General features: G+C 35.4%; 1 protein-coding gene across 2 annotated transcripts; it reads right to left on the minus strand.

Annotated features, from left to right (window-relative positions):
- Positions 1 to 927: 927 nt before the first annotated feature.
- LOC135607992 (protein SEMI-ROLLED LEAF 2-like) lies at positions 928 to 20836 on the minus strand. 2 transcript variants are annotated; one of them, XM_065100366.1, is made up of 20 exons: positions 20689 to 20836; positions 20103 to 20506; positions 18811 to 18885; positions 17451 to 17566; positions 15938 to 16052; positions 14438 to 14566; positions 13894 to 13941; positions 10793 to 10995; positions 10512 to 10708; positions 10115 to 10410; positions 9817 to 9966; positions 9275 to 9715; positions 9018 to 9167; positions 6514 to 6589; positions 3115 to 3236; positions 2800 to 2994; positions 2525 to 2665; positions 2314 to 2442; positions 1452 to 1652; positions 928 to 1356 (listed from the first exon to the last, which is right to left on the minus strand). In XM_065100366.1, exons 2-20 carry the CDS (start codon positions 20235 to 20237, stop codon positions 1210 to 1212), a joined length of 3066 nt encoding a protein of 1021 aa, XP_064956438.1. In that variant the 5' UTR covers positions 20238 to 20506; positions 20689 to 20836; the 3' UTR covers positions 928 to 1209. The 2 variants fall into 2 exon arrangements, with proteins under 2 accessions (XP_064956438.1, XP_064956439.1); XM_065100367.1 differs by having other exon boundaries at positions 20103 to 20264; positions 20689 to 20815.
- Positions 20837 to 21324: the final 488 nt, after the last annotated feature.

Consider the following 21324-nt stretch of genomic DNA (forward strand, 5'->3'; position numbering starts at 1 on the left):
TTTATGTTATACACACACATGTATTCTTCTTTCAATTAGAGATGGTAGGATGGAAGTACATTCAATTCTTCTAATAAGTTTGCATATGTAATTACCTTAGAAGAAACTCCAATTTTATCTTAATAAATATAGTCTGATTGATGTGATGAATTTTATCTCAAAATATAGGTTTTACCGTGCTTCAATACTATGTCGACTCTGAGCCAGAAATACTTAAAATGTAATAATAATACCTATAAAACTCTTATAAATAAATCTTAATCTTAACCCGCTTGCTAACTATCATGGAATGTTGTAACATCAATTGGGGTATGCAATATCATGATCATTTGCCTTAATCGACATCCAATATAACACTATGCTAGATGTCTCTCTTCCAAAAACTATTTAGTTTTTCTTTCTTGAAATATGTCAAAGAAATAATAAAAAAAAGCAATATTATGTTGATCAATATTTCATATTACAAATAATATGGCTCTTGCTCCACCATTGCTATATATTTTTCATATTTGTGTGTGTGTGTGTGTGTAAATATAGCACTAACAAAGAAGGCTTAATGCTTCCGTTCATTGCAAGAGACAACGTTGACCGTCTTACCTCTCTCCTGCACCTTGTAAGTCTACCAGAGCGTAATGATGTTATTAAGTGGCTTGTATTATTCATCCAAACTGCTGCTAATCTGAGCCTTTCGATATGTTATCAGTAATTATCGGATTTGATTTCACAGAAAATAGCTATAGATCAGATGATTGAGGCAATATCTCAAACATGTTGATGATGCTTTTCTCAGAGAGGGATATTCCAAAGCATTCTTGAAAAGAAGGAAGAAAGACACACCAAGAAGAACATCATTCAAATAACAACTTTTAGTTAATATGGGCTAATTAACTTCAGATTGCAAAAAATTTGGAGATGAATACTGATATATAGCAAACATAATATCACCTGAACCCTTCACTGGTTTTTGTATCAATGAAGTGAATCATTAGATTTGTGCACCTCAAAACGGAGGATGCAGAAATGATGTGTAGCTTTTAAGAATGACATTTTATTCGAATAAAGGGGGAAAAAATATACACTTTGTCACACGCATCTCTTCTTTACAGTTGCAGAATTTGAGAGAAAAAAATTGAAGAAAAGATGATATGAAAACCTTTAACATCACTATAGATCAGACTAATCACGACCCACAAACATTCGTGGATCTGCTCAACAGCCAGCAGCTTTCAGGAATTTGTCGTATGGGCTTGCAGGTGGCAGCCTGAATGACTGCTCAGACTCACTCGACAGTGAATTGCTACGTCGAACGTGCTCCTTCTCATCCAAGCTTAACACTGCTTCCGGAAGATGTGGTGTCTGGTACAAGAGCACGAGGGATACAGAGACAATATTGTTGTCATTTAACTACTAAGCGACGAGCAAGCTAATCTGAAATATTTAGGTAAACTTACCTGGTGAGCATCCACCGAATCAACAAAATTCTCTTCAGGCACAACTCTCCAGTCTACTTGCTGATGCTTGAAGCTTTGGAGCACAGACATCTTCTGCTGTTTCCCGATCACGAGGGCTTCACATTGGCTTTTCATTTGGTCATAAGGTACTGGGATTGTCGAAGTTGGCAAACTAGCAACTTGTCGTGCTGTTTCAATAACCTGCAACAAGAATAGCCATCCTGACTGCTCGGAACTTGAAGAATAATCATAAGTATGTTTCAGAAGACAATGAGAATGGCATTTTCCAAGCTGTAAGTCACTATCAAGAGTTTCTCAGTCTCTTGGAACAAATAAGCAGAAGAAACTCTTGAGTCACTTGTGAATCTTAAGTAAACAAAAAAATAATCAGAACAGTTATCTGCAACAATAACCTTTTAGAATTATATTAAGCAAAAAGTTCATAATACTTGAGTGATAATATTTATTGAACTTTTAATGATATCCGAATGATGTTTTTATGCAAGCCCCATCATGTTAGAAACATGATCGATTTGCCATGTGTGATTTAGGTTCTAATTGGTATCAAGCATGTAATAAAAGACGAACAAGAGAAGAAACTAAAGTAAACTGAACTAGATGGACATTTTTCATGGCAGTCTTGATTCTTGAAGATTATGCATATTATGATCACGTGTCAGAACCTAGTCACTAATAGCATCACGGTTGATACAGCTAAACCTCATGTAGTTCTGCTAAAAGTTTACACAGAAAGCACATTGGCCTTAAAATCTTAGCTGACCTGATTGAGTCTGGGCAAATTATTGTTCATTATAATATGATTAATATATTGCTCATGCTAGATTTAGAAAGTTATACATACCGATTCAATCAATTGATTAACACTTAAGACATCAAAATTATTCATAGACTCCGACATCTTCCGATCCGATTGACTTCTGAATGCGTCTGACAAGTTGTCTCCATCCTCCAAAAATGTAGGAGTCATGACCTGTACAGAAAAGACCATCCAGAGATAAGATGCAAGAAAATAGTGCGACTTCTGATCGATAACTGAATCGGAGAAATGGTACCTCATCACATGATTGACATCCCTTTTGTGCAAGAGGTGAACACGGGTAAGGTGTCTCCATGAACAATGGTGCACCAAGTGGCAGAGTATCATCGGGTGAAAATTCTTGCAAGAGCTGCTCTCTTAAAGAAAGTAGTTTTTCCTGCAATTTCATTAAAAGAACTTTTATTTTCCTATCAATTTCATTGACTTAAAATGGAACACATTTGAAAGTAAAAGTTCAGTAAATAGGAATTTGTCAACAAGCTGATAGCATGTGCATATACATGGATTTACCTCAGGTAGCTTCTCAAATTTCTTCATTATGTGGGAAATGACAGATTGTTTTAGTTCCTCATCATCCTTTTCTAATTTCTCAAGGAACTCCATTGCAGCAACATCATCTTCCTCAGAGCCATAAACATTACTGGAAGATCCTAAATAGGTTGCTTGCAGCCAGCTATCTTCAATTAGATGAAGGTGTGGATCTACCTGTAACATGATTACACATTTGGATTCCAAACAGAGAAAGAGAACATAGTAAAAACCTACCAGATCCTATCCTGTAGAATATATACATATTTAGTGCATAAATGATACAAAATTACATACCATCCTACCCATCAATTTAATAGAAGTAACTACTTCTGGCAGATCACCGGCCTTCGCAGAAAATATAAGCATGGAGGATGCCAAGGTATACAAACATCTTCTACGAGAAGGCTGCAAAGAGTCTTCAATACTAGCGATAGGTTAGAACCACAAAAGATATGGCTTGTAGGCACTTTCACGATGTGGATATCAAAAGTCCTACCACATGGGGTACACAACATATACAAAGCATTTTTCTGCAGAAGAATGAAGAGATTCAAACATGACATGGAAAAAAAATGCTGCAGAATACTCAGCATCACGATAATCATGGGCATTCAATACACAGGAATTTCCTGATGTTGAATGCTCATTTGTGTGGCAAGCATATAATGTTAAATCAAGATGAAGAAAATGATTTGAACTCCTCTTAGACTAAGACTCCATCTTTCCTCAACAAACTGCACGTACTAGTTTTGTTTTCTAGATATAACTAGCATACTGTGCACAACAAGAACATAATACAACTAACACTTCTCTTTAAGACTTGCTGTACAATTTCCCAGATGTTTAAATTGTTTTCCAGTAAAAATCACCAGATATTCCATGCCATTGGCCGCAAAAATCAACGCTATGGTAATTGCAAGAACGAGAAGTTTGAGAAAAGAACAAAGCAGAAGTCAGTGTGTAAAAGTTAGATAAACAACTTAACTACCAGGTATATAACCAATGCTCATTCTGGTAGAAAGCTACAAAAAGGTTCATAGTTAATCTTATTAATATGCTCTAGCTATTGTTGGAAATGATAATGTTCTAAGGTACCATGTAAATCAAGAAACCGATATACATATGCTGCTTGTCTTGCTATGTCATGTCATGCCAAGCCGGTTCAAGAAAAGAACAATAAATATATTGATTAAAACTTTGTCCTAACTAAACTTACAAAATTATGTTAAAAGGCTTTCCCTTGCTAGAAACACTTAGTTACTATATACTATCTAAAGAGACGTGTATCATCTGAAACTTTATTCATATGACTTGATGATTCTTGCATCCCAACCACAATCCAGGGCATGACATGAGACTTCCATATCTGTTCAGCTTAAATGATAGTACAAGTCCAACTTGATTCACAAGCTGTTACTCCACTGATACCTACTCCAACAATAACCACTGTCTTTAGCCTTTGTGTAACTCAAAAACTAATTAGAAGTTATTTTCAAATGTATCATACATCACTTTCCTTCATATATTGATAATCATTTCCAGATTTATTTTGCATGTTCATCAGAATTTAAAACAACAAATTCCTTTTAGGTCCTTTCAATAGGAAAAAAATATGAAATTATCTAAAACATTTTATTGTTACTAAACCATCCTAGCTCTGTTCGTCACTCCCAACTTATCCATCTTTTCAACCTACAAAAGCAAACACCTTCAAGGATTTTTCCTTCACATGTGCATTATGAAGAAGCAATTTGTTTGCCAGCAATTGGGTTATCTGGAATTTTATCTGCAACAAATACCCCTTTAACAAACATTTGTTTACCTACAAACAGACTAAAAGCAGTAAGTACAAATGCAACTAAAGACCCAAAATCCTACAAATCCACTAGATACCAAATAGATTGGTGGATTATCAAAGAATGCTGCAAATGAATACAGATGTCACCAAACCACAAGTAAAAATAAAATATCAGAAACAATAAAAAGTTAAAAACATAGAATAGATATAAGAGGACATGAATATAGCCAAAAGAGAGCTTTCAGTATGAAATTTGCAAGTGGAATTCCAAAAACCAAAGAAAATTTCAGCTCTCTTGCTGTAAATTATAAGAATAGAACAAGATCTAATGACATTTCAAATCAATACAGCAAGAGAAAGGCATCTTACACAGATATGGTAAAGAGTCTGAGAGAACTAGAAACTACACTAGTGAAGAAGAGGAAAGAGAACCTTTAGACACTGTTACAAAACCGAAGTAATTGTCAGTAGTAAAGGCAAGGAGAAGAGAACAAATGGTGAAACCAAAGAAGCTCGATAAAGAAGAAAGGCACTATGGCAGTAGCAAGACATATAGCTGAACAATCCGTCATATTTATGAAAGGATTCAAATCCAAACTAAACTAACCTATGGGCTAAAACTTTTCATTCTTAGTTTAATTCATAGTCCTAGAAGAATCAATCCAAAATGTAACTATTTCTTTCAAAACCTGAGTCCTAATATCTTAATGACTTGCTCAAACCAAACCTAAATTAAATTGGAATAAATCTGCATAATACTTAACAAGTAGTAGGTTTCAACTATTCGGAATTGGCCACATGAATCCTTTCCCGTATAGATCCATTAAATAATTTTTTTTAAAAAAAAGTTGTATGCTGACCGCTAGTTACCTAAGCATTCTTCCTCCTTTATCTGAGCTTAGGACTGACTGCATGAGAGAATTTGACAGTTCATGCATCGAAGCCCACCTACTCAATAGCAAAGACGTTCAAATTTTGACCTACTTGACTTGCATGGTCTAGCAATGCAGCCATCAATAACAACATAATTGAGTCAATGTCACACACAATGATACAGTAATAATGCAAAGTTTGAGATGACACAAGTTAGCACATAATCAAGCATCTATTATCTCGTTGTAACAAGAATCCATTATAATGAACTGGCGTATACTTGTCGCCTGTGCCTTATCATGCCCTAGTTGCAAATCAAGTTATTTGTGCCCTGTACTTGACATTGTACTGACATTAACCTAGAAGCAAATGCCATAGTACATACCAACCAGGAAGGCAGCATAAGTATGAGCAATTAATGACCAAGAGCACTATAAAGCCACAAATTTATGTTGACTAAAAAAAAGGACTGCTACAATGTTAAATGCCTCTATGGTTCCAAATTCATTAAGGAATAAATACATTCCTATCTTGTATATAGTATTGGATGATATTTATAAGCATATATCCATCAACCCACATAAGATGAAATCCTGACTTCATCCTACCTTTGAAATCTTTATATGTTTAAATTTTGTACCCTGTCAATGATAAGGATGGGTGATCATGGTAACCACCAAAACTTATCCAGATATTCACTAAGTTTGAATATGTGGACACTTGATATGATTCCTGTGTCCACATATTTACACGAAGCAGCCAATATTTTCTCAATTTGAAGCAGCCAATATTTACATGATTCCTGATCAGAAGGATGACTCTTGACAAGACAGAAAATGTTCACATAATTTTTTTCCCAACAAAAATAAGTGAATCGACCATAAACATGTGAAAATGAGATTCACTAGTAATGAATAAGCTACAATTCCAACTACCATGAAAAATCTAATATGCACTGCATCACCAAAAGCATAGTGATCATACTGGAAACTAACAAGTAGCATAGTGATCAAGGAACTCACTTTCATGGTCTACAGCCATCCTCCTCAGAGAGAATGCTAACTGAAAACAACGGACCAGGGCCACATGGCTCGAGTTCTGACAAGAGTACATGGAAGTGTTAAGCAAATATGAAAAAAAAAAGTTTAATCGCTGGAAAACAAGGAGTAAGATGATAACAGTATAAATGTTCTTAGAACAGGAGTGTTGATAACTTGATATCACATACTAATTGGTTGAAAGATGTACCACAAAATTGATTTCATGTAGTATCCAACATCTGCAGTTTCCTCTTTTCCAAGTCATGACTCATTTGAAAATAAGTAATGAAATTTCAAAAGAATAATAACACAAATCAATGAAGTATAAAAGACAGTTGGTCAGTGCTTCAGCTTGTCAAACAATAAAAACCATTTATCTATAATGTTCAAAAACAAGGAATTGTCTTTTGGTGTGAACCAGGCATACCTCCACTAATGTAGGCATGCTATTAGGGGCAGAACAGCCTGTTCAGTCAAAAACTCAGTCATATCAGCTAAAACTCAGTTTCTGAGCATTTTGAAAACGTCCTGCCTTCCTCTTTTTCTATTTTTTTAGGTATTTTTGGAGTTATTTTTTTGGGCGTACCATCAATACGCCTCAGTACGTACCATATTGACCATTGGTCGATATACTAGTACGGATCGAAATTATAAACCTTGATTAAACATACTATAAAATTTGCAATTTTATTTGAGAATAATATTGAAAGGCAAGATATAGTGTCTAGTGCCAGAACTAATAAGTTGAAGATCTAATCTGATATAAAATAACAAGACTGCTAAAAAGCGAAAACATGAAAGATAAGTCGTTATTTATGAAAAATAACAAAAATATGGAAAGAAAAGTAGTGATCTTCTAATTTATTCTCCAACATAAAATGATGCAATACTAGTCTGAACTCTGAAGAAAAAAGGAGAATAACAAGAAAAAGAAGAAAGCAGAAATAACTTAGAGAAGAGAAAAGTATCAAGGCCTAACGAAACCTTCATTTATCAAAATAAATATTGTTAAATCAAGGTATGCAGTTTCGAATAATACCGTCCATACCGGACGGTACGTACCGGTCCGTCAGCTGACCGTTACACGGACCACCCGTTACCGGATAGAATATATATATATATATATATATATATACGAGGCGACGCGACGTTGTCTTATATATATATATATATATATATATATATCGAGCGGTATACCGCTCGGTATACAGTATCGTACCGTACCGAACGAATGTCGAAATCCGGTACGGTACGATATTTCAATCATTTTGTTAAATTATCTTCATGGACCCTTGCATATAATATTTTTCGATCTAAGCCCAACTAATATGACCTTGTAAATTGTAATAATATGAGTATTCATGGAACAACATTTCCCTTCTTATGATTCTTGGAATTCCACAATATCCCATCTAAAAGGACAACTAAACTTTCAAACTAGTGCACCAATAACTAAATAACATAAAAGCAAGTCTATTATTCTAAATGCATGGACAATAACCACCACAAATCACATTCTACAAAAGTAAAAAAAAAAAAAGGTATGACTTTACCTGGAACTAGACAAGACATAGGACCTATAAACAACTTGTCCTTCATTAAATTACATAGGCATCAAGTGCTTACAGGAACTTAGAGATCACTGATATGTTTAAAAGATATTTAAGACAAGGATTAAAAAACCATTTGGAGTCTGTACTGATCGGTCATTTACCGGTCTGACCAAAAAATGGGACACAGATTGAGCAAAGCATCAAGTGCTTACAGGAACCTTAAGGTCAAGGAAGGATATAAGAGGTGGGGTTCTAAATACTGTCTGAACCTGTCCATATCTGGCAGTATTTAGTCTGACATTGAACCAGCACATGAACCAGCTAGTTTTGGGTGGTCCACTGTAGCTTAGGTTCTTCTTTCTATTTAGAGTTAAATTCCCTCTCTCTCTCTCTAAATGCCAGCCTCCCGGTCACCACCATCCGCAGCCACTGCCCAAGTATTGCTCTCCTTCTCTTGCTCCTCCACCTCTTCCCCTACGTTTCGGTACCATCATAAATTCTTAATTCGATATATGCTCATATTGTTGATAATTGCTAGGATGGCACACTATTTGATCAAAAACTAAGTTAGTTATGCTTGAAGGATACAGCTGTATCCTGGTGTAATGCCCCCATCTGCATATTGGACTGCTGACCTGAGTCTAAGTGCTCAGGTAGACAGATAGCAGAAATATGGACTATAAAAACAATGAAAGTGACAATGAATTCAGTCAAAATTAATAAATGCTGGGTCTAAGTACAACAATACAAGCTATGAGGTCCCCCAACTATCTGGGCTCAGTAGACATCTGAGAAGTATATACATGCAAAACTTTCCGAACAGCATAGTACAATTTGCCCCAAACAGATGTTATTCAAATTGTTTAGACATGGTAAAAGAAATCATCGAATATTATTCATCAGTCATAAGAAACTTGTCCAAGAGAAACTCACCTTGGCTCGAGAAAATAATAAAGCTAGACTGTAAGTGTGTGCCAGTGCCTCATAATTTGAAGGAGTATTTTCTGGTGATGTTGCCTGGACCCATATTGATGAGAGCAGAAGACCCACTTGGTGGCTACTCAATCGCATAAAGATCAACTCCTATGTAAGAGAGCAATATATCACAGAAATCATATTGAAGTAAGAATAACCATCAAATAACAAATGAGATAGTAAAATGTCATTATTAGTCCCTATAAGTGCCCTACTTCTTCTCCAGATCTGCTGATGGCTTTTCCATCATTCACTGCAGATAGGTGAGAAAACACAGTGCTCTGACTCTCACTCTGAGGTGGGGGAACTAAATTTTGCTTAAAGCTTGCATTAGACTTTTGTGATCTGTTCTCCATCCTGTTTCTCATTGCATCACCTAATTCCTTTGTATTATCTAGGGATCCATTCCCAAAGGAACTCTTGTGTGTGAACTTCTCCATTATGATTCCTGAAGGAGCAAAACCTGAGAGAGCTACCAGAAGTGTTCCTTCTGGATCATATCCATTAAAAGCAAGTGGAATAATTGGAATTGACCAAGGACAAACAATTGTGGGCACAAGAATAGCAGAAAAGATGCGATGGGAGCCGACTCTTGTTTCATGATCAGGGTGTGTCATTGCTAAGAGCAGCTGGTGAAATAGAGCTTCTGGAAAAGCCTGTATTATAAATGCAAAAGTGATAAACTTGAAACAGAAATAGCAACATTTTTTTCTCTATATAACATTGGAAATTACAAAGAGCAAAAATAAGATGTTACCTTCTTTTGATATGACAAGTTACGGATTGAAGAAACTAGCTGAGCAGTGCGATAAACAGAAGAAATTGTTGCCCTTGCTACAGTAGCAGCAGTAGGAATATTTTCCAGCAGGACAGCCATGATGCCAATAATAGGTCCAACATCCCCAACCTGTTAATCAAGTACCAGTGCATCAAGAATGCGAGAAAAGCCCGAAGCCCAATGGCTGCCAATGATTAAATCTTAAAGAGCAACCAAAATATCTTATGTTGAGAAATCTAGTTCAAAATTCATCTATGAATTTGGAAGATGAAAGAACCTTATTTGCTAATTGTACGAGACACTCTTCCAAGGAAAAATGAAGGACAGAGTTCCACTTTTCAACATCAAGATCACCCTGATTTGATACTTCCATTGAACATTGCAAGCATTTGCGCAAATGCCTCATCAATTCGCTTATAGAAGTCATAATAGACAGTGAGCATTGGAACTTAGCCTGCTGCGTAAGATGCCTAGCCACATTAATAATATTGACCTGCGTGATAAGTTGCTTGCTTATACTCTTATGATCTATGTGCTTGATTAAGGTAGATATCAGCAGATCACTATTTTGTCCTGAAAAAAGATGGGCCATATTAGATTCTTGGAAGACTTAGGTAATTGCTAAATTAGAAAAAGCCTCACAAACAAAGAAGAATACCAACAGCACAGCTCACCTGTATTCTCCATTAGAAGCTGAATTTCAGATAACACAGAACAAGCAATTCCTTTCTCAGGAGACCAATATTTCCCACTATCAAGTTTACGGAAAAGAGGCTCCAAAACACGCCTTACAGTAGTCGCTTCTTTGGCAGGTTTAGCCATGTTCTGCAAGCAAACTTTGGACCAGTATGTAGGACTTTTTGAGGAGTCCCTGCTTACAAATGAAGATGTAAGAATTAAGAAGAAGAAAGTGGGCATGTTCCATAAAGAGAATCAAATCAACACAAGTTCTCACACTGTGGCATCAAATTCAATAGTTGTGATCTGATGTACTGAGAGAACCTTCTTCCAGGAGTCTTGGAAAGACGAGACATTATCTTCTGCCCTGACAACTTCTTCCACCCAATGATTCTGATGTTCATTGCACTCAAAATCTTGCTTACTGTTTCCTAAGCCTATTTGATGAGCCTCATAATTATCCAATATCACTGACACAATCTGTTTATAATAAAAAACAGAAAATAAAAACCAACAAACAGAGAAAATTAAGCATTTCTGGTAGGATAATTAGCAAAAACATAGCAAGCAAAAATGTACAACCAAATGTCTATAATCCAATCACTTGTTTGGAACATCTTAATCACAAGGCATAAAATGCCAAGGCCAAAATGTTATTAGCAAACCCATCAAGTCATATATATATTAATCTAAACATTGCCCATCTCACCATGTATGGCTACTAGGGTGTTACAATCTTACCTAATTCTGTCAAGGTAGTCCAAAATCCAACTATAGGGTTCACTCCTTAAAAAAGGTTGAAAATCTTTCCATATTGATGCATATGTGGTAACCATCTAGGTGTATCACAGTCCAGATGAAGAGACTGACAGAGTTATTATGACACCAAACACAAACAAACAAAACATTCTACTAATACAATAATTTGTATAAAATATGTTTGTAACATGTGGCATAAAATGCTTAAACCCAAAAACTATCATTAGGAAGAAATCAAGCAATATATATCACTAAAAAACTAGGCAGTTTCTTAGCACAGAAGAATATTACAAAATACATGTCAAAGTTGGAGAGGCAAGCAATAGCTTCACTTGTGGAACATGTTGTCATAATTAGCATGGGCAACCAATGTTTCATGTGTGACTTAAAACAGCTAGCAGTTAATGGCTTTAAAAGAAATGTGTCGCATTGGCTCTATTTCTTAATGCTGAGATATGCACTGCATATGAAGTCCTTTTCCATCTCTAAGGTACTACAGTTTCTTCAACCATCATGTATTAAAATATTATGAAATGACTGATGAAAATGATGATTCCAAATTTTCATTTTAGACATATGATCTTCAAACTTGTAAGGAAAATAGTTCATAAATCTTTATCATAGACTGAAAAGTTACACATTGAAAAAAAATTCAGTTGACATGTTAGGTTAACCATATGAATTGGTGGTGTGAAACCATAGATATCAGGATAGCCCTACCCCTTCAGAGCCATGTTACGGCTTTTGCATACCAATTCATAACACTGTTATATATTAGAACAAAATGATACATATTTCAGATTGTCAAAGTTGGGGATCCACTATAGTAAAAGCAAACTCTTGACAAACAAAATCCATATAGATATTCCTACTGCAGAATCTTCTAAGCTAAATACAAAAGAACACTGAACAATAGAAATTGTCAATAAATTAATAGCTTTCAGGTCTTACCAGCTGTCAATAAATACCAAAAGACTATACAACATCAAAAGCAACCCAAATAATTGATTTAATATGTACCATGGCTCAAAATAAGAAACCAAACATTTTCCCCTCATGTACTATAAACCAATTTTGAAGAGTGTCAGGTACCTTGTCTATAAAACACATGGAAACACTCCAAGTTCTGACTTACCATGAGCTCAGTGGCATATCCAGTCCTCACACTCCCAATCTTACCACAACCCAAAACATTACACATTTTAGATAACTGTGCAAAACATTATACCACTCATGCCAAATTATACTGGTTTGTGTAAATGGGGAAGGGTGTTTTCTCCTATGAGTGGACCAACGATACTCCTAGCTAATGGTTCAAATGATCTTGGTTTCTACCTTGTTGCAAGAGAAGATGTATCGGCTATCTAAAATCATGCCATTGGTAATGATTCTTCTATGGTGCTGCAAGTTCATCAGGTTATATGACAATCCTTCTCGTTCTGACTTTGTTTATCTTCAATGACTGAGGTATGAAGAGACAATGGTATTCTTTGACAAGTATTATTCCATAAATGCCAGAAGATCTGGGCAACTACAATTGTTTATGATAGCCAATCATTTAGATACCAAGATTCCTATGTACTGACTTTTTTTGGCACAGACGTCTGCCAACACCTTTTTAGTGTAACACAGCTTTACTTTATGCCAGCTGACACATCCCTATGCCAGTTGGATAGGCCAAAAATATTAGCCTAGCTCAGATGCCAACCTCTCCAGCACAGATAGGTATAAAGCCTATTGATACCTGTCCACTGTAATACATTTCCACCATGCCAACATGTGTCAATTGGCATAGCGCTCCTTGTCAGCCAGCCCAAAAACTAGTATAAAAAGGGAAAAGAGAGGCCCAAAAGCTTTTCAATACCTCTCCACTGTCAAGCACATGGATTACTTGAATCATTAGTCCAGAAAAAACAACTCTGTTTCTTGAGAATAGTGAGAGGCAAGGTTTGCAATTTCATCTACTGGTACTGTACCAGCCAAAGCTCGGATATGTACAATATCAGTCCATACCAATGGACCGAATGTTATGTTGATACAAACTAGGTTTTGAAAAGAATATAAAAAAGCTAAAAACAAAAGAACCCTCGGTACGGAGCATGTACACCCTATACAAGGCAGTACGGGATGGTATATGGCTTCTACTTCCTAGTACAAGTCTGATACCATGCATACTGCCTGGTTTACACTCATCCATGTACTGGTAACCTATCATACAAGTAAATACCGCCTGTACCAAACCATTCCGGGTGGTATTGCAAATGTTGGTCAGAAGTTTAAATTTTGATTGACAAAAGTAACGTGCAAGAAAATAGTTCCTCAAACTGCTCATTCCATAATCAATTGCCTGAAAGATGAACAAGCATTTTGTATCTACTACACACTTAGCTAATAGAAGCATTTCATGCAATGTTGCAATGGAGAATGTTCCTGAAATGTAGGACCATAGACATACACCAGGCAACAAATGCACATATGAATATCTAAATTGGTAAAAGCTGAAAATGAAATTACCTTTTAGATACAAGTATTGTAGTATTGTAAAGTTGGACATAGTAATATTAATCTGGACTTCAACATTGAGGCCACAACACAAGAAATATAGAAAAGAGAACTTACATCATCAAAGTTCATTGAGATATGCGAGTATTCACCCATGAAAAGCACCTGCATGTGAAAAGACAAAACTGATGCAAGTATCTTGAGGAAGAGAGATTATTGGATGTAATTAGGATTCTTTAGTTACTGAAAATTTAATGCACTGCGGTAAAAATGAGTAACAACAGTGCAACTTTTCCCACTACATGGTTTTGGAACCTAGATTTTCATTGAGGAATCTGGACTGTAGTTATTGAAGACCAACTTCATGTTTCTTAATCTGAACTTTATTAACTATATGCCCAGGTAAACTACAGCATCTATGATAAAAAACTACCAGCAGCATCATATAATGGTAACACACATTGTTCCACATTGTCAATCTTTCTAAGACAAATCTTAATACAATGAATCATGGATTTACGAGGAGACAGTAGATTCAAACAACTTAATAAATTTTATAGTGATCTTGTACCAAATTGATAGTGGAATATACTACTGTAGGTGTAACAATTAAATCAACCACTGATATGCACTCTGTAGAACCGATATGCAAACATTGTACCATTGATGCAAGAGCTTGCAGCCCTGCTGAACGCAGACGGAGTCCCCTGTCATCTTCCCCTATTTCTTGACCAAGTTGGCAAAGCTTTGGTATGAAACCCTCTACATTGAACATGTATGTGCTGTCCACCTATCATAAAAGCATACCACAAAGGGGCAATTAGGTGCATCTCGTGAATTAAATTTTATTGCACAGAAAACTAAGAAACTTATGGAATGGAGAATTATTATTTCTTAAATTATTTCCGGAAGCAGTAGAACCAAACTTTTGTGCCAGTAACCTTTAATGAATAAAGCATACATGCTGAGATATTTGAACATGTTTCAAGGACAGACCCAACCAGGAGCTTCAAGAAGTCTCACCAGACATAATAGACGATAACGGAATGAACAAGATGTTCTTCGAGGTAACTGAGGCTGTTTAAACCAAGCAAAGACATATAACACACCAGTCCAGATAGTGAACGAACGTGGTTCATGTAGTCGACATGGGCAATTGGCATACCACCCTACCAACAAAGGAAGCTGGCAGGAGAAAATGAAGAAAAGAAAGGAACAGTGTATGATAGGAAGAAGCAGAAAATGAGAAAAAACATAGTAATCTTAAGTGGCTTTCATCGTCATCTGAGAGGGAAGGAAGTCAACCAAATAGAGAATTGTCACAATTTCTTAATAAGGGATTTCAGCCTTAGGAAACAGGTGGAAGACAGTCTTTTAGAAGAGCAAGCTCTTGCAGTACTACTATCCATAGGAAGGATGGAAACCCAAGAGCATCATTTCATGGTAACTAGTCAGTTCAAATTGTCCCGTGGAAGCCCAAGAGCAATATTTTGTGGTCACTAGCCAGTTCAAAGATTAAGTGGTGAGATGTTTATATTATCGATATTTTTCAAATAATTTAGAATAAGAGATAAAAAAGACCTCCTGAAACCAATGAGTAATCTGGCAAGCTATCTCCCATTGCACTTTACATTAAGTAATCTGAATTTGAGAATCATATTTCAATTACAACATTTCCTGCTTGCATTTATAACAATCACATGAAACCAATGATCTGCTGATTGAATAAACATTTGTCCCTTGCAAAATGCCTTCCATCCATTTTATGTTATATTCAATTTGTTTTGCTGATCTTTTGAATTTTGATCAAGGATTACACCTGCCGATCAGCACATCAGCATATTTATCATGACAGTATGTATTGGTACCCAGCATGTCATCCATACCAGAGGTGCCAACACATAGGCTATTTTTTGGCTTGTACATGCCAACACTGGGGCATGCTGACCAGCACAAAACAGAATTTTATTATGCTAGAAAAACATATCAAGATGCCCTTGAACCATGAAAGAACATATAATAACAATGTTAAGAATGCATTTACTGTGATGTTCTCACTGAAGTAAGGTTTCTTAAAATATCATAGGACAGTTCCTTCACTTAGATGTAAATGTCAAAATGTGGAGAAATGGAAGACCATACAGAACACCAAATAAGTTACCTGATTGTTAAGGAAGTCAACAAGCGTCAGACAACCGAGAATGCGCATATCATCTTGCTGTGTTTGATCAAGTAGAGTTCGCACAATGCTCAACAAGCTTGTAGCATACAATGGCCTACGTGCAATCGAGTGAAAGTGAGAGATTTAAAAGATTGACTGAAGCCAAATATCAGATACGCACCTCAACCTAAAATCTAGGAACACTTAGAATTCATATGAATAAATTAAGCAAAATACTCTACAAACTACCAGAGAGTTTGTGCATGATAGACGAATTTAGAACTTGAAAATTAAATGCATAGAAAAAATATCATACATTCAACTCACATAAAATTATCAAGTTGATGATAAAAACATAATCAACTTACATAAAATTATCAAGATCTCTTAGTAATAATTGTTTTTTGAACTTTCTCATACTACTGTCAACTCACTCTTAAAGTCATTTCTGTCTTTAAATTCCCCAAGAATGCCCTTTGTTCTGATCCTAACCTTATTAGCCATTACAATCCACATAATCTTAATGTTATGTCCATCTAAGTTCCAACCCTTCTCCTTTTCCATTCTATACTTGAAAAATCTTACATTATTGCCCTTAAAAATCCACCATCTAATCCTAGTAAAATTTTCTATTAACTTTTTCCTCTTTCATATTCTACAACAAATTTCTAATACCATCAATCTACGTTGAATCATCATAATCAACAAGCTTTCACCAAGTATAACTTTATGATCCTTACACATACTTGGTATACCTTTCTAATGAAGAAATCTACCTTAAAGGTACTCCTAATGAGATATTTTATTTTTTGTTCTTATTTGAAGTTGAGGTGTTATTTCCTCTGCAACATACTACAAAAAATAGTTCTAGTGAAGTGTTAAATATACCTTTCAGATAGTGTGGAAATGTAAATAGAACTTGTTTCATATACTACATCATTGTCCTTATGCAAAAGTCTTATACTATGTAATATCAGCTAAGAATATCTAAGGACTCTCAAATGCACTTTTATATTGGTTTCTTAAAAACGTGAAGAGAAAGAAATAATAGCCTAAGAGGAGGTTTAGAAGAGAAATTAAGGAACTTTTACCCATGCCAATGTCATCAAATGTTTCTCTCCATCAAGAGTCAAGAAATCTGTCATGAATTACTTTCTTTTTTGATGATTTGCAAATCTTCAACTTAGAGAGAGAACGATTTAAAAATTTTCTGATTTGAAAATTTTCTCCTTTCTGTTTTCCTTCTGTTATTCTGTGTACTTCTTTCACTAACTTAATGATATAAGTCAGCAGTTTTTCACCTTTGACTCAAAAAGCACATACCAAGTAGAGCTAGTAACACATTTAGATTCAACAAGCAAGTCACGTAATGGACAACTAGAAAAGAATGAAATAAAATGAACAAAATTCCAGTAAATTGCAAATGCAGAATTACGAAGCTTTAAGCAAAGATTATTGTAAAACAAATTATGCATTTTACTTCCACATTCTAAGAGAAGCATAATAAACTTACATTTGCTCCTTACATGAGGCTAACAATTTCCTATAAATGCATGGCACAACTTTTGCTGAATTGAATTGTCCATTGCGCAGTTCTTTGTAACACCGTTGCTCCAAGTAATTTGTAATCTGTAGACAAAATAATTAGAGTTACCATGAATAATTTTAAGGCTTTTATATCAAGGATAAATAAGTAAAGGCAAATCCTAGATAAACTTGTCATCAATATCTAACCAACATCAAAAGCAACTTCATGTACCATCATGTGTTCAAGATCGATTTATAACTTGAGAAAGTACAAATAACTCTTGACAGGTCACCCAGGAGTGAACAGAACTAAATCTTAACTGTTGAAACTTAACAGAAAACAGATCCATTTGTAAAGACAAATACAATGGTCTAGTTCAAAAACATGGTCCATTCTATTTGTGTTACATATAATGGTTCATTTCCTGATTAACAAATTCACACCCAACAAAAATGACCTGTAGTCTCAGCAAGTGCCAAAATCTGTCCCAAATATGACCAATGAATGTGCAGATGCTTATTTCAATGATATTATTGCCATTGTTTGGAAGATAGCTACTCACTGATACTAAATATGCATGTCACTAACATTACACATATCATAATCCTGTAGAGATCAAAACGTACATGAATGTGAACAGAGTAGGAACGTTAGAGTTTAGTGTATAACATTCCTTCAATATACTATGCATCAACCATTTGTCTATGGCCTGTGAATGTGCTGATGCCTACTTGACTGCTATTTTTACCATCTTTGAACTGTAGCGATATGGTGAAGGTGTGTGTCATCCACATAACTCACATCTACAATAGAGTTCAAAAGAAAACATGAATTTGCACAAGGAGTGACATTGGCCACCACAATAAATTTGCTCAAAATGCCAACCAATAGGTTCTAAGCTTCTAGATGAGAGTAGATAAGCAGATGGTATAATATGAAAGAGATTCCTGTTAAACCATTGTGCTAGCAATTATTCCTTTTTTATTTGCAAATACTTACATCGACATTATTGTATCCTGAAGTTTGAAATTCAGATAACAGGTAGATGGTAACACTTTTGTGACATTACAACAAACTATTTTTTTCTAGGGCATCCATTTATGCCATGTATGCTAAGCACCAAAAAAAAGTCAGCACATAAAGGTTTTAGAACTTAAGTTTTAAGGGACCATTTTCTAGTTTGATTTTTCATGATGCAGACACTTAGGTTCAGTCAATAGCAACATAGTTCGACTGCTGTGCCCCCAACTTCAAACATTATCAGCATTAAGAATGAAACATCTTATAATTCAACAAGTTAATTTAATGCAACATGCAAAGGAACTACAATGAAGATGGGATGCACCTTTGGGATGCGCATTGGATTTTTTGAAGCATATTCACAAAGCTTGCCTATCATTCTGTCATTTGGTTGTCCATCCTGCAATTTCACATACAAAATTCTATCAACAAACAAAAATCCTCATAGGCAAGCAAAAACAGTGGCCATCTCTCCTGCCTAAAAAAAGGATGGGTATTTATGCAAATAAAAAGTATTATTCTAAGCAAAAGAGAAGAAATTGTTTTCTTCTGGTGTTGATGTAGAAACAGATTAGGTGATACATAAAGATTGCAACCTTCATCTATAAAAACAACCTCCTTTAAATTTTGGATCGGCTTAACTCTTCTAGTTTCGATCCTAGTTAGAGCCTCCCAACCCAACCCTAGACACTCTAAGATCCTCTTTCAAAACCTGCTTCCATTTCGTGCCAAGAGATAGATAAATGGACACATCCCAAAAGCTTTAATTGCATCATCTATCAAAAAAAGATACAATATAACAAAAGTTCTATGTGAGGTTATTGTTGAACAAGAATCAAGGATACACAATAGTTGTATTTTCTCTTTTTTGGATGAAGATAAAATCAAATGTCCAAGAAAATCAGACTGTATCACCAAACATCCGGCTAAAACATATTTACATTATTGATAAGGTTGTATATTGAATCTCTCCAGACTTGCAAGGACAGGTGCCTCATGTAATGGGCTGCCAGATAATTCCTTAACAGTTTATCCAACTGGCACCATTGATCATACAAGTGAAGATGCTAAAGCTTCTCAAAATAAGGATGGCTTTGCCTGTCAGTGTATGGCTAGTAGATGCAAGGAGATGCCACAATGCAAAAATTAGGGTTGATGCACTAGAAAGCAGTTCAGAGCAGGATGCCATGTGTCATGATCTGAAAAAGTTAGTAGTTTCATACTTGTTATAATAAATCCTCACTGTAGTTAATTGTGATACAGAACGAAGTTGTGCTTGGTAGGCCAGTTTGGCAATCAGCAAAAAGTTTGTAAGCACAAAAGACATTGTGTGCATGTTCAAACCAAGTCTTCTAGAGGAATTTGACCATTTGGTTCAAGAATGAATTTGCTTCTGGCAAGTTTTATTTGCTGATTCAATTTCCCACATACTCTCTCTTTTATGACTTCACCAGCAATTTTGAAGGACCTCATAGCTGAGAAGTAGGATAACTAAATCTAAGCATCCAGAATAAATATTTGACAGAAAATGAGGCACATCCACCACAGTTTCCAATCCAACATCAAAAGCCACGAAGAAAAGAACTATACAAGTTTCAAGATTCCGAGGAAACTCACCGGAGAGCGAGGAAAGACGTCGGTGAGGAGTTTCTTGTAGCGTTTTACGGGTTGTCGTGACCGTGCCCGCAACGATGGGCAGAAGCAACAGAGGTTGCCGCATGCAGGCAGCACGCGCCTCGACATAACCCCCATTTTCTCCCTCCGGACAAAAACCGCAGACTTGTATCAAGAAATGGAACAAATAAGCAAATGGAAATTTCTGTCAGACAAGGGCTCCTCGATCCAACTTTCGGATTTCCCCAAGACCTCCAAGAATCTGAGAGCCCCGATAAGCTATACAGCACTGGAACTAGAACTAGACGAGATGATCCACAAACAAATGAGGAAGAAATCGTCGACGCACAACAAAATAGCCGATCCTTATTAGATCAAACCCAGTTTCCCTAATAATCGGGATCAGCCTGCGACACAAACATCGATTCCTCAATCCGAGATATAGCGGAAGAACCCCAAGAAATTAAAAGAAAGAACAAAAAAAACGCAACTTCTTCGATGGATTCTCCCAAAAATCCAATTTTTTCGCGAATTACGATCGAGAAATCAATCGAATCGAGATCAGAACGAGAGATTGAATAGAAATAACCTCGATTCACAGCCTCCAGGAACGGGGCAGAGGCTGGAGATCCCTCCTAAACAACGCTTCTCTTATGTTTCCTCGTCAATGTGGAGGTATTATTTGCAACATCTACATGAGTTTGTCTGTCTGCAATAAAAAATGGGTGAAAAACGGTTGGAAAGTAATTAAATTGGAAGTTTCAGACAAATGCAATGATGTCAAATGACTAATAAAGGCAAAGAAAATATTTTTGACAGAGATGACAAAGATTAGTCCAATCCCAAAACTGCCAAAAAAATTTGGCTTATTTCTTTATTTGTTATTTTATTTTCTTGTAAAATAATAAAAATATTTGACCAAATAAATATTTTCTAATTAATTTTTATAGAAAAAAAAAATCTCTCCCACTCCATAAGGGGCCTTCAACCATTTATCAATGATTTTAAATTTGATATTTTATATGATAAATTTTTTATGTATAAAAAATTATTTTATGGGTAGAATATGAGATTATGTACTAAAAGTTGAAATTTTGAAACTTTATATGGTAAATTATTTCTTACTTAAAATATTGATCTTGTGGGTATATTAAATATATTTATTAAAGATTAAGGGCTTATATTTAATTCTTACTTAAAACAAAGAATTAAAACATTAGTCAGA

The sequence above is a fragment of the Musa acuminata genome, chromosome BXJ2-3 (genome assembly GCF_036884655.1).
Source record: "Musa acuminata AAA Group cultivar baxijiao chromosome BXJ2-3, Cavendish_Baxijiao_AAA, whole genome shotgun sequence".
Lineage (NCBI taxonomy): Eukaryota > Viridiplantae > Streptophyta > Magnoliopsida > Zingiberales > Musaceae > Musa > Musa acuminata.